This window comes from Galleria mellonella, unplaced genomic scaffold, assembly GCF_026898425.1.
Source record: "Galleria mellonella isolate WM207_F2 unplaced genomic scaffold, CSIRO_AGI_GalMel_v1 utg300, whole genome shotgun sequence".
Taxonomy (NCBI): Eukaryota; Metazoa; Arthropoda; class Insecta; order Lepidoptera; family Pyralidae; genus Galleria; species Galleria mellonella.
In genome coordinates this window covers 4,570,256-4,585,157 of record NW_026442068.1, presented here as the reverse complement: position 1 = coordinate 4,585,157, position 14,902 = coordinate 4,570,256, and the positions used below count along the sequence as shown (strand labels likewise).

The following is a 14,902-nucleotide window of genomic DNA, read 5'->3' as shown; positions in this document are numbered from 1 at the left end:
ATTATATATAACCAAATTTATTTACCTCTTTAAACATGGAAACAATATCATTGGTGAGGGTTAATATTTCATTTTCCGATATATATTTGTCAACATAGCTTTTCAATGAACTTTTAGTTAGTTCTATTAGTTCATCATCATCAGGCTCGCTGAAAAAAATAAAACAATATTTTTATATTACCATTAAAATCCAAATATTTAAAGACAGCTTAATAAGAATTATAACGTTAGCTCGCTAGCAGAGCACCTTTTAAATAATTAATCGGAACCATTGCAAATTGTTAATTTTTTAATACTTCGACTTTGCCACAATTTAGGAAGTATAAACGCTCACAATCGGATATTTACGAACACGGAAAAAAATATTCATATTCACTTAATAATTTTCAAGAGATAATCCAACAGATGTGCAAATGTTGGATTATCTCTTGAAAATTTGAATATTTCCTATAATAATAATAAGGGTTGCCTAATTTCTATAATTATATATCAAATGGTGATCTCTACTAGCAATCAGTACCCCCCTCCCCTTCTATCGGTTTAACAAAGTGTAAAGAAATACATACGAGAGCACGCATGGTGCGAGTGCAAGCGCCAGCCGTGAGTCGGCAAGCGGCGCAGCGCGAGCAGCAGCTATCACGCGTGCTCCGCCCACCTGCCACCAGGTGGCGCCCTCTCCACCCGCCTCGCCACCCTCGCCACCCATTTCACCCCCGCCGCCTGCCGTCCAGAACCCGCTTTGCTGAATTATCTGCCGGCCACATTACAAATATTTATTTTTTATTTTAGAAGTTTGAGTATTCCAATGTTATGTGACATCCCTCTACCTCTTTACTAAAAATGGAATATATCACGTGTCACTTTATTTGAATCGAATTTGAAATTCAATCTTTAACAAAAACAATATAGCAAACGTAAATTGACAAATGACGAAGTGCTCGCAGCACAAAGCAGAATTTTGTTAACATGTACATAATAAAATAGATATAACGTAGATACGTTAGATTTGCTCTGAACTCACACAAATTATTAAACTATGCAAACACAGTATAAAACAATTTTGGTATATTTTAATGCAAAATTTTATTTATTAGTCGACGACATCCGAAAATGTTATTTTTTTTTACTAAGGGCTGTCATTGTGTTACTTACAGTAGTATACCATTTATATACATCGAAGCATATATTAATGACTTATCTCTGTGGGATATTTCAAGCCGTACCAATTTTATAATATCCTAGACGTTGTCTGTGTTTTAACATTAATATCGAATTTAAATCAAACCTTTATAGGTTTCTAATAGTTATCCAATGGGGAGAAAGGGATTGTTAGCAATGGAGTTTGACAGCTCCATTGCTAGCAATATACCCTATTAGGTCGATTTCCACGTGGTTCCCCTGGAAACTATCGTAAACAATTCTTGTTGAATTCGTCACGATGAGCTAACTGATCTACTTCATCCTGACCTATCATCCTTTACTAATGCCCCGCCGGTGTATGCCGATAGCGCGGGTGGGGTTACCATTCCATTATCATCCATTAAAAAAATTTGTTATTCAATACGTAAAGATAAACAGTACACTACCTGTAAGAGAAACTGTTGGATCGCACAACTCCCCCAGCTGTCGACTGGCGCGCGATGTAACGAGCGAACTACAAGGGTAACACGCGTTTCGCCACCAGTATTTGTTCGTCCACTGGTACCCGCGCTCGCTCGTACTACATTATTCTGACAAGACATTACATTATATTTTATATTAATATAATTTATTATATAATATTAACAGTGATATGGCATTATTAATATTATGATTATTATAAAATGTAAAATAAATAATATTATCTTGTAATAATGTATGGTGCTTCATTATATTCCAGTAAGTGACTTTAACGGAATCCGGGAGATTAAATAAAGTGATCATATAATGTATTTTTACTCGGTCACCATATAGACATATTATTATATTGAACAGAAAAACCAATATCCTTATAAACAAATATAATTACCCGTTTTAATTCTCCAATGATATCTACTGGCTCCAATATAGGCGTACAGTCTATTGTTATAACGATTGAATTTGTTTCCTTTAGTACGTGCTCTATGAGTAAACTGAAAAAAAAATCAAATCAAAACGTCATCTTTATTTTGTATCTTTTACTCACATAAACAATGTAAAATGAAATGATAAATATTAAAAAACATTGAGGAAAAAACGCACTTCTTAGCACTGGCGTCCGCTCCGACGAGCAGTAGATGCGCGTGACAGGCAGAAGCGGAGGCGGGAGCGGAAGCGGCAGCCGCCTGTAGCACGCGCTCGCAAGCAGCCAGCCGCTGCGAGACGAACAGCCGCTCTGATACCCACGTGCCAGCACTTGCGTTCACGCCCGATAACGCATCCTCCGCAAAAGGTGTGGGCCGCAGAGGAATCTGCAGCTACCGATAAAGGAAATTTCCATCGAGTCAGTTATATAAAAACTCAAAAAAATGTAACAACAGCGTATTTTTTTAACACAAAAAAGCGCGTTCGTTTGCAAGTTACAACTCTTGAAGGTTTTCTATATCTATTTACCTAGGTTAAAATATATCATTTTTTGTACCTAACGTTAGTAATGAGCAATAAAGAAAAAAAGTTATATTTTCCTAGACCAATATGATACGAGAACAATTTTTATATAGGTAACATAATGAACACATACATCTTGTGTTTATTTTAAACAGCGACTTTTTTTTTTTATAATCTACTAGCTTTTATCTGAGACTTCGTCCGCGTGACCGCGATATGTTTACTGATCGGGATAAAAAGTAACCTATATCCTGCTCCATCTCATATAGTGCGTGTATACCAATTTAATAAATTTTATAATGATTGGTTAAGCCATTAACAAACCATAAACAAACAAACAAACTCACTTTTACATTTAGAATATAAGATAAGCATTATTGTAAATCATGACGTTTTATTTATCCACTTTTTTAAATATAGAGATAAAAATATTGCTCCCAGTTAATGTGGTAATAATTATACATTCCTAAGCCATGCACACGAAAATAAAAAAAAATGAACTGTTTTTTACAAAGCGTTTGTAGTAAGTACTGTGACATTATAATAGATACCTCCTCATAAAAGCTATCCATTGAATTCTCTTTCAATAATCCTGTAACGCTGCGTTGGATAGCTAAGTAGGTAAGATCTTCTGGAACATATGCTGCATTCAAATTTACATTCTGAGCTATGTACGTGAACTGTGTTAATACTTGTTTGACCTAAAAAAACATACCATTTTATTTTTATAAACTATTAAAATCTTAACAATTTTACACAAATACAAAACACAAATAGATTATAATATTAATAATTGCCATATGCTGATCGTAAATATTTATTGATACTTTTAAACATACCATAGTCGTATTAGATATTTTCATGACTAGATCAGTTTTATGCGCATCAAGCCAATCCAAGCATTTCTCTGTCATTTCTTGCAACAGTGGCAATGTCATCTTTGTAGATTCGTTATCAAATTCCATTGTTTTAATCCAACTGTTCAGTGCTTCTTTAGAACAATTGTTTTCATCACTGGAAGTGTAATAGAAACAACATTATATATAATCTAATTAATTTGCATCATCTTGAATAATGTTCACGCGATTGTTCACAATCTTACCTGATATTAAACTAGCTGTACCCCGTGACTTTGCCTAATATATAAAGTATTCTGTGGTAAATTGGAATATAACCTGCTCGTGTACTAAACCCACCACCACATCTTCACAAACTTTCGTGTTTATACAGTACGTTTAATAAGGATTAAAACAAATGTATACCCGAGCAATACGATCCCGAGTCGCGAGATGGTGGCGGGCGAGGCGTGGCGCAGCGTGTGCGTCTCGAATAGGAAGTTGGTGGTAGCGAGGTGCACGCGGCCACCGGCCGGCAGCGTCAGCAATCGGTTGTCGTCAAGCACCGAGTTCAGCGCCTCCACCCACTCGGGCTCCACGTCGCCATCGCACACCACCCACGGCCACACATCTGTGCGCCCACGCACACACAAACACACATATTTATAGAGTGAAATGAAAATCTTTAGTATCCTAGAATGAAAACGAAACTGAAGATTTCCATCAAAAAAACATAGATAAAAAATTAAAAAAAAAAAGTTTGAATGACTCAAACAATTTTGTCATTTTTAAATTTTTGATTCAATAAATTTCAGTTCTAATATGTCCTATAGTACGGGTAGATTCTTAGTTTTGTGTATCTACAAAGACATGTCTGAGAGTACATAATATGCAGTTTTCCATAAGAGGCTAAACTCATTAGGCCCCCTTTAGAAAATAATCTTAAATACGCCAATGAAAGGGAAAGTTATATTAATATACATATTTTATATATATTATTTTTATATATTTTATTATATTAAGATACAGTTCATGTTAAACAGTAGACAATTGACCACTGAAATTATAATAATGAAGCGCAAAATACTACACTTGGACTGTGATAAAATTGAATTTTTAATTATATTATGAACTTATATAATTATTAACAATAATCTAGACAAGCAGCTACTAACAATATAACATAAACTAATAGAGCAAACGGGATTATCTGAGTTATTCTTGGAGTATAGATACAGACTTTCTGTTAACATGACTCAAATAATACCAACCTGGTGGTTGATTTGATACTTCTTGAGCAATAGCTGATATGACTCCATCTGTCCACTGCCTGGTATCCAGATCAATATGACCAAGCAGCCATTTGCGGCTCATTGCCTTTGGTGAAATCACGTACTCCATTATTGTCTTGCCTTGCTGTATGAGCGCCTAATATAAAAAAAAAAAAAATATTTGATACATATGCTTAATATGCAATCAGTAGACACTGTAACAAGCATATCATATTATTTTTTATTTTTTGATGCCTTAAAAAAATAAACAGGAACCCATTAAAATCCATTAGTGATAAAAATTTTACTATTCATTATAAGATTTTAATTTTTATTAATTTTTTTTTAGTTTTCGTGCAACATTAAATTCGTAGACACAATATGAATAGAAGGAAAGAAAAGGAACGTTAGTAATGGGGTCTATCAGCCCTATTGCTACCGATCGACCTATTGGGTCGACCTTCTGGCAGTTTTCCCTGGAAAACATGGAAATCAACGTGGTTAATTCTTGTGGAATTCATCACGATGAGCTAACTGGCTTGCATTCATTCTACATCATTCTTATTATTTTGATCTATTGGTTTACGCAACAGTGGAGAGATGATCATCTATCATCTCATGTGTATACTGATAACGTATACGTATATTTATTCCATTTTTACTCATCAAAAATATGATTAGGAGATATGCAAGCTTTATAATAATCGAACGTGTATGTACGTACATTCTTCAATATCTGCCTGATGGTTGTTTTGCCGGATCCGGGCGGACCCACGATCGCAACTCCCATTCGCTGTTGCAGCTGTTCATACAACTCCGAACATTTTTGTAACTGAAAGCAGAATAAAGCTATATAATATAAAAACCAATCCAATTGGACAAATTAGGTACTTATTACATAGACCTATCTAGTTTTTAACTTAATAGAGCTTGTATTATAAGTACCAGACAGCTAATAGGCAGACTTATTATTTTTTTTGTTCATACATAGGCACACATTATATGACATATATACAAACAAACACACTCATAAATACAAATGTTTGTATTGTGTGGGAATCGAACCTTCAACCATGAGAAGGTGAGTAAGCGTGTTTAATCGCTATACAAATAAAGTCATCAATGAAACACAAATTACTCCTCAAAATAAAATTCAAATATTAATATTATATAAAAGTTGAATATCTGTTAAATATTCATTTATTAATTACAGACACGTATCAACAGATAGGAAATATAATATTTTTTTCTGAAGGAATGTATTCACCTGAAGCTTACTAGAGGCGAGACCTAGCGTTTGAACACTAGACTCTAATGCGGTTTTCATTGGATCTATGCGTTCTTTTTCCGGATTGTCACCAAACACTAGAGATAAAATATCCTCGAATCTGCAATATAAATGCAAATCATAATTATAAATAAACAGTTATTATAACAGATTACAGATAAGTATCTTTAAAGCTTCGTTTTTGTAATTTATTGTAATTCATTGAACTGTATCTTCGATCGGACTTACTGCAATGAATAAAACACCTACTGCCGGTTATTGCATTTTCAATCAAAATCAAAAAGCCTTCACCTATTCTTAATTTTTTCTGTATTTTTTTATGGAAACGTTAAAAATATTTGTTAATTCTACGCTGATTTCGATGATTGTTTTTGCTATTTGATTTTTTTTGTAAAGTCTATTCCCATATTAAATCCTTAGTAAATTTGTGACCTCCTTATAATTTTTTTAAATTGTTAAGTTTCAATGAAGTAGTAGGTAAACACTTATCTCGATAAATATTAATGTAACACGAAATATAAGTTATTTTTCTAAAGTTATTTAATTATGGCTTTTACAAGTTATGGTATGAAACTGAGGATAACTATATATACTACACATAACATCACAATAGTCATACTACTAATAGTAAACAACATATGAAATAACCTGCGCGCGTCGTGCGGAGTCAACTTGGAGAGGTTGTTGAGCGCAAGCACGGTGCGAACAGTGTGGAGGGCACGGTCGTGGTCGGCCGACTGGGCTCCCAGCGCCGACAGCGCTGCACTGCAGCTACTCACTGCCGCCTTCAGGGCACGCAGGCCCCAGTCGTAGTGTCGCTCGTTACTGAGCAGTGTACTGTTATAATAACGCATAATGTAAGATCTTCACTGACGGAAAGTAAACATCTGAATAATTTTACATATACTCCTTTATATTAATTAATTCACATGAATAACATTATGCTTGCTATTAATTAAATTACTTGATCCATCAAGTAACGACAACTGATAAAAGCATTTAGTTTTGCATATTTATTGTATCATTTCAGCCTTTAACTGTCCATTGCTGAACATAAACCTCCTCCAAAAGGGGAGTTTTGCCATTAGTTGCCACGCTTGACAGGCAGGTTGGCAACCGCAGTTAGGTTTTTAGAGACATGTTATATGAGGGACACTGCTGCCCATCCCTTAACTATTAAGTTCCTTTAGTCGCCTCTTACGACACACACGGGAAAGGAAGAGTTGGCCTATTCTATGCCGGGACCACACGGCTATATTTACTGTATACGTGAGTTAAACTTACAAGTTTTTTTTTATACAGTTTAGAATGGCAAACAAGCTGACGGTCCACCTGATAGAAAGTGGTAACCGTCGCCTATAGACATGAACAGTACCATGGACATAACAGAGTATACTGTTTCACCCATGATACCCCCATGCGTTGCTATTCCTGAGGACTCAGGTGTTATTCCTCCGTACCCAGTAAATTCACGCCATATCCCACCCTTCAAACCGAAACACAGCCATGCAAACACAGCTGCTTCACGGTTGAAACACGAATGGGACAGAGGTACGCAAGCAACCAGCTTTGTGACAGGTGATTTATAGTGATCCATCATGTTTTAATCATCTGATCGTCATCAATCAGACAAAGGACACTAGCATACCTCGCGAGGTGGAACACGTCGTGTAGGCGGAGGGCGAGGTCGGGCGCGTGCGGCACGCCGGCGGCGGCCAGCAGGCGCGCGGCGAGCGGCACGGGCGCGGCCGCACGGCCCGCCGCCGGCCGCAGCGCGCGCTGCAGCGCGGCCGGCAGCTCGCGCCGTCCGCCGTACCCGCGCGCCGCCGGGTTCAGCGTCGCCATCACGCCGCACCAGCCGGACACTGCCACCTGCCAGCGACTTCGCTTAAAACATACGCACCAACTACCAAACATATCATATCAGTAAAAACATTCGAATTAAGAGCGTTCATAATAAAATATGGCAACGTCGCAATTATCTGTCAATTTAAAAAAACAATAGATCATTTGTCAATGTTTCTAAATTAGCATCAACTGACAGAAAAACAAAACATCAAAATTATGAAATAATAATTAGATTAAAATTTTCCTAGACTAAATCGATTTATAAATTTGAATTTGGAACTATTTCTTCGGATTTATATAAGTATACATAAATACATATAGGTTATAAACTAATGTAATAATTAAAACAGCGACCTTTGCAAAGCGAAAACATATTATAAGTAATACTTGAATGAAAGTAAATTTAACAAAGAAACTATGTGCTGTTTATTTTGTTGTTATAAATATATTCATAAGAATTTTGTATCATTTTTATTTTTCATCTTTACCTTACAATCTTAGATTATACCTACAATATAATTTCTCTCATATACTGAGCAAATAAATGTGTATTATGATAACTCTATTCACGCACGTATGGATAAAAAAGTTGACCTTTTATAAGCCTTCGTCGATGGAGACACTCTATCTATATAATCAAAGGGTGCTGATGGATTATAAAAGTGGTCTGATAGCGAACTAAAACGTTAATTAAGCAATAATAGTATTATTAAGCTGTCACAGAAAATTTAGATTTTGATGGCATGGCATGATATTTGAAAAATTCCGAAATAAAATATTAAGTAGATGCAAAATTATTAGTGGTAGATTTATATGCAACGTATTATATGATTACTATTTTAGTAGAACGCTTCTTAAATAATCAATCAGAAACATTGAAAAGTGTTTTCGAAAATTGACAGATGTTGCCACACTTCGGTAAGTAAAAGTTATAAACGCTCTTAAGAAGATCGATTTGATATCCTTGTCTTGTGAATTATGTACAAAATCACTGTATTACCGCCACAATCATCATATAAGTTTATATAAGTCTACATAACTTATTTTAATTATCAACTCACTTGTTTCCCGTTAAGTATCGCGATAGGCGGAGCATGAGTGGAAGAGGAGAAAGAAGGTGCAGTGGCAGTGGCACGGTGCTGAAGCAGGGCAGGCAGCAGCGAGGCGAGCTGGTGCGCGACGGCAGCGAGGGTGTCGGCCGACAACCGGTTGAACTCGTCGAAGCAGCCCCAAGCGCCGCTCAGTGCCAACCCTGACAGCAAGCGGCCCATACATTCCGCGTCCATTGCCTGCAATTGACAACGTAATTCAGACATACAACTCGCACTTCAATAAATCAATATGATTTATGTTTACATTTTGATTTGTAGCGTTAAATCATAACAATGTAGCAAAAATCTAAAACTATCTATTTTTACCTACAGACATTAAAAGTCGTACAATAAATAATATAGTACTCTCGAAGCTGGGAATAAAGCAATTTACAGCGAAGTTATGTAATTCCCGAGTGATTTCGAAAGGATAAATCGTCAGTGAAGTCTATATCAAATAGCAATGTATTTTGATTATTTATAGACTTTACTTATGACGATATCGATATTTAATTTTAAGTAACAAAGGTTAAATAATAGACAAAAAAAGGTGGAAAAATTAATGCTACACTATAGTAGATTACTGACCTCATCACAATTGAATATAAGTACTAAACGTCCAACCAATCCGCCGAGTGCTTTCACAGACTCCGTTTTACCAGTTCCGGCGGGGCCAAAAGGATTACCTACTAACCCGAGGTGTAAAGACTGAAAAAAAATATAGTACTTTTTTACCGATTATGACTTTTACAAGCAATATAAACTGCGGAGTATTTACGAGTATATTATAGCGACAATTTATTTTTATTAAGAACTTGTACATTTGTTTTCTATATAATTTTCATTTCAGCGTACATTTATTACTGATGTGACAAACCTGAGTTACGTTCCTTGGGGTTTACGTTTCTGGTTTGCGTTCCTTTTCATGGAATTTAGTCAATAATATACAGTAATTGGTTTCTTATATGTATCACATTGATCTTCCCGTTTTAATGTTAGACGTTACTGTCTCGTTTGTTTTAAGAAAGAAATTTTGTATTTTCTAATATCTATTTAGAGCCAAGTTTTCTAATGTTCCTAATTTACCGTTCTAATATAGTATTATAGATTAAAACCAACTTTTAATTCTTTCTCTCTTTGCCTTATTTAAAATAAGTATTACACAATCACATTATTTCTAATTGATTTAACCAATTATATACAAAATATAAGCCGATAGAAAGACACCACAGTAGTAGTTGTACCTTAGTGAATGTGTACCTACATATTAGAACGCTGACTCATCACCATGTTCACTCATTATTTAACGTAATGATTTTGTTTATTTAATGACTCACGTCAAAGACAACGTCATTTCAATTAGATAAACACAATTACAAAATAACAAACCTGCGTTAATATTAGAAAGCATTCATCAGCAATATCTGTTCGCACAAACTGCCCAGTATCGACGCCAAGGTATTCGTATGAATATGATATTTGTGCGAGTCCCATTTCAGCTATGATTTCTTTGGTGTTTCTCAAATAAAATCTACAAATAAAAAAAGCGTTCAATGTCAGCAAACCCACACCTTCCAACTTTGCCGAGCTTAGTGATGACATTCTACCACACATATTTCTACCGTCAAGCAGCTATACAGCTGTATTTCCTTGCATAATTCTTTTTAGTTTATATTCAGCAATCCGCTGGATTTAATGAAAATGATAAAAAAATAAATATATATTTTTATGGAACTTAAAATCAAATAAAAATTTAAGTCCCATCTGCTGAAAAGTGGTAACCGTCGCCTATAGGTAAGAACAGCGCCATTCACATAACACAATATACTGTGTTGCCCATGATACCTTTAATGCATTATCATTAATTCGGACTAAGGTATCATATCTCCCTGCCATACCCCACCCATATTCATCGAGCTAATTATCATAGACAAGTATGTTAATGTACGACTTTTTAGAAATTAAACACTTAGATGGAGTATAACAAATACTAAAACATGTTTAGTGACTGAATAATACCTAAAATATGCCTGCAGGAAGGGGAAGGGATTGTTAGAAATGCGGACTACCAGTCCCATTGCTAGCAATATACCCTGTCAGATCGACCTCCACGTGGTTTTTCCTGGAATACATCGCGCTGGATTCCTAGTGTATTCATCACGATGGACTAACTGACCTACTTTTTCATTTCACCTATCATTCCTAATGCCCTTCTAGCGTATACCGTTAGCGCAGGCGGTGTTACCATTTCATAATAATTCATTTAAACATATACGTGCACATAAAAACATCTAAATGGAACCAGTTAAATGTATTATTCATTTGAATGGTGGTCCATCCTTAAACCTTATTCATATTCAATAAGGTTCAAGATTTGGGCTTAGTAAGGCTAGGTGGCGCTGTGGAATATGTCAAATGGTATTTATTTATTTTAGAGCAATAATAAATAGTCTGTAAGTATTGTACGTATTGTACCTCAATTGTTTTTGCCATATCCAATCATTGGCCGACACCACGTTATTTTCTATCAGTGTTTGCACGATGTACGCGTAATGAGCGCATTGAAGTATGAGAGCTTGTCGTTTTTTCTGTTCACATCCATCCTCTACTTCGGCAGCAGCATAATACGAATTTTCCTTTTCTATATTATCTTTTAATTTGTGTAATTCCTTGGTCGCTATAGCCTTTTCTGCTTGCTCAGTGAATCGTATGTTTTGCGCGAGGCAAAGTATTTGCGTCGGCAGCGAAAATGGATCTTGGTCTTGTAAGGAATTCGTTACGATGCATTTTAAAGCCATGTTTTTTAAAGAAGTGCGCATTTCATTTTCTAGATTTTTTAACCACACCTGAAATTTAATATTACTTTTTCATAATTTGTGATATGATAGAAAGAATGAATGATTACACTTTAATTGCATTGTACAAGGAACAAAACACCATATAAAAACAATAAATACAATGAAAGTGATCTTATTGCTTAAAGAAATCTTTTCAATATAACTTTATTAGGATATATATATATAACCTAGGTAACTACGATATAATAATAGATTTGAATAGGTAAATAGGTATGTTAAGTAGACGACTATCTACAAAACAAATAAAAAAAAATCAGTTAAAAGTCTTATCTATATTTTTCGCATTGGGTTACTTTTACTGACTAAATAAAGAACATCGGTAGGTATAAATAATAGAAGAGGTATTACAAAATACTTCTATTAAAAGGTATACAAATCCATGTATTTTGCATATGAATATAATTGTATATAAATATATGTATTAATGTATATTTATGTATGATTTAAGATTTAAAATATACAGATTGAATTTATAAACGAAAAACAACATAAAAATAATTTATAAATAACATGTTGGTAAATGAAAGAGATGAGTTCAAAATAGTGTAGATATTAACTACATAGATCACAGTACATATTTAGTAGAATAAATGATAGACAAAGGTCAGTTAAGGGATAATTTCTAGTTCTGTTGGAGATTTAACTTTTATCAACCTTTTGAACTATCGTATAAATAAATAAATAAACTAGATAATCACCTCTACCGCACAATCTATATCCACTGGATGATCCAGCTGTAAAATTTCATCATTATGACTGCATAGGGCCGTAATGGACATCCCGCCGGGACCTAGGCGCACTCCAGTAGTGCCAGGAAATAATTTCTTGAGATGGTTCTGCATAACCGCCTCCCTACCTTCCGCTCCAGCACGCGCTTGTCCCAACAATTCGAGTAGGTCGTCATCACTCAAAAAGTACAGTCTAGGGAATATGGATCGTTTGTCCTAAAAAGTAGAATGTGCCTACTAAATATCGACATGTAACAGCCAATATTATAACTAGTATATAACATGAACAAACTTTTACAGCTGTCACAGAAATTTTTATTGGAATCGATTGCTTGGGTACCTCTGTGTGTGTGTTATTCGTGTTTCAACCGTGAAGCAGTTGTGTTTGCATGGCTGTGTTTCGATTTGAAGGATGGGATATGGCGTGAATTTACTGGGTGCAGAGGAATAACACCTGAATCTTCAGAGATGGCAACGCATGGGAGGTATCATGGGTGAAACAGTATACTCTGTTATGTATGGACACATAGTGGTTACCACTTTCCATCAGGTGGGCCGTCAGCTTGTTTGCCATTCTAAGTTGTATAAAAAAAAATTATTCCAAATACGGTGAAATATAGAAATAACATTGCAACTAATAGTAAAACACCACTTATGAGTGAGGCCTATGTTCAGCGGTGAACAGTTAGCGATTGATATGATGACAATGAAGTGATTGATATTAATAATAGAATTAGTATTAATATAAATTCTAAATACGTTGATGTTAAAATTATTTGTCTACGTAACATAGAAAAGAAGATAGGTAAGTTAGAAAAAATGTCTACAACAATGTTATAAAATGTAAGTTAGATTTTCGTAGTTAACCATCGCATCGGTATGAATTGTCATAATAGATACGTGTACGTATTGTTTTACATAAAAAAAAAAAAACAGGAAGCCTCATCGGTATCATCATCATCATATTAGCCTTTAACTGTCCACCACTAAACATAGGACTTACCCATAAGGAGTGTTTTGTCAGTAGTTGCCACGCTCGGCGGGCTGGCTGGCAACCGCAGTTAGGCCTTTGGGGATGTTTTAAGAGGGACGCTGCTACCCATCCCTTAACTATTAAATTCCCTTAGTCACCTCTTATGACAGCCACGAGAAAGGAAGGGGTGGCCTATTTTATGCCGGAACCGACGCGACAAATCTACGGCTCATTGACATGTGCACATACAGATGAACAACGAATTCGGCATCGATTTGAATGTCTATACTAAAATTACTATAAAACAATAATAGAATAATAGTGTTCATGAATATCTCTGTACATACATATCTACATACAAATTTGACACGACTATTTTGCACCGGGGAAGATAGAAATATATATACCGACCTCAAAACCAAAAATTGAATTGTTCAGTTTTGCACCTAAGTTGATGATATATAAAGATAACTTACTAATGTTTTTTATCTAAATCCATTGTCCCAATACTTACATCTATGTATTGATTCAGTGCTGACTGGCAGACGAGCAATTGCTCTGATATAGAATCGAGAGTCGTCTGAAGCCTCGATGACTGCATGAGTGCAGATAGGCGAGAATCAGCCTCCAGGATTCGAGACACTTGTCTGAATGCCTGATCCACCTTCCGAAACTTAACGCCTAGGTCACCATCGTCGTTAGATAATATGGCCTCCAAATATAACCATCTGGAACGTTTTTACATGTTTTTCTATATGCAAATCCACATTTTATGGGTTATAAAAATTATCTATTTATGTAATCACACGACCACGTATTATATTATCAATTAAATTTATTTATTTTAAATTAACATTGCCAGGATGAAAACGATCTAGAAAAATAATCTTAACAATATCAAAGTTAACAAGACAGTAAATAAAATAATACAAACGATGTATACGTAATTAATTATACATAATTAGGAATAAACTTTTAAAATGCATCAAATTATTAACAACAATTCTATAATCTATTCAAAATATTTATCCAACTTTCTGTATCATCACCTCTTGGCGACTATGAATATTCAAAGTAGATAAATATTATCCTATGACTGATTACCATACTCCTTTATCTAAATATAAAAAGAAAAAAAAACAGGCAACATTTTGTCTCATATTATTTAATTTGTTATTAGATGTGACTTTTATATTTTTTGTCGGTCTGACATGCCCAATCCATCTCTTGCCCTTTTATTTCTCTTTCTAAAAAGGGTAAAATTACGATTGGATTACACTTTATACATATACTAACTGTATCCCGCGCCTTTTGCCCACGTTAATCCTTACTAATAATATAATTTGAAAGCGAGTTTCTTTGTTGCTTTAACAACTTAACCAATCGCTATAAAATTTAGTATACATGTATTACATGAGACGTAGAAGGATATAAGCTATTTTTA

At 34.9% G+C, this 14,902-nt stretch overlaps 1 protein-coding gene across 4 annotated transcripts in view; it reads right to left on the bottom strand.

The window, feature by feature from the left end:
- Positions 1 to 14,902, bottom strand: part of LOC113523498 (cytoplasmic dynein 2 heavy chain 1) — a 77,525-nt gene that overhangs the window by 24,351 nt on the left and 38,272 nt on the right. For all 4 annotated transcript variants that reach the window (XM_052895680.1, XM_052895681.1, XM_052895683.1 and 1 more), the window contains 19 exons: positions 13,973 to 14,186; positions 12,456 to 12,701; positions 11,375 to 11,745; positions 10,289 to 10,430; positions 9,488 to 9,607; positions 8,870 to 9,097; positions 7,609 to 7,832; positions 6,609 to 6,797; positions 5,940 to 6,060; positions 5,397 to 5,504; positions 4,673 to 4,829; positions 3,828 to 4,032; positions 3,405 to 3,579; positions 3,117 to 3,266; positions 2,221 to 2,435; positions 2,009 to 2,111; positions 1,587 to 1,730; positions 567 to 751; positions 26 to 149 (listed from right to left, as the gene is read on the bottom strand). In XM_052895680.1, coding sequence (XP_052751640.1) covers positions 26 to 149; positions 567 to 751; positions 1,587 to 1,730; positions 2,009 to 2,111; positions 2,221 to 2,435; positions 3,117 to 3,266; positions 3,405 to 3,579; positions 3,828 to 4,032; positions 4,673 to 4,829; positions 5,397 to 5,504; positions 5,940 to 6,060; positions 6,609 to 6,797; positions 7,609 to 7,832; positions 8,870 to 9,097; positions 9,488 to 9,607; positions 10,289 to 10,430; positions 11,375 to 11,745; positions 12,456 to 12,701; positions 13,973 to 14,186 — 3,421 coding nt within the window. The remainder of the gene's footprint in view (positions 1 to 25; positions 150 to 566; positions 752 to 1,586; positions 1,731 to 2,008; positions 2,112 to 2,220; positions 2,436 to 3,116; positions 3,267 to 3,404; positions 3,580 to 3,827; positions 4,033 to 4,672; positions 4,830 to 5,396; positions 5,505 to 5,939; positions 6,061 to 6,608; positions 6,798 to 7,608; positions 7,833 to 8,869; positions 9,098 to 9,487; positions 9,608 to 10,288; positions 10,431 to 11,374; positions 11,746 to 12,455; positions 12,702 to 13,972; positions 14,187 to 14,902) is intronic.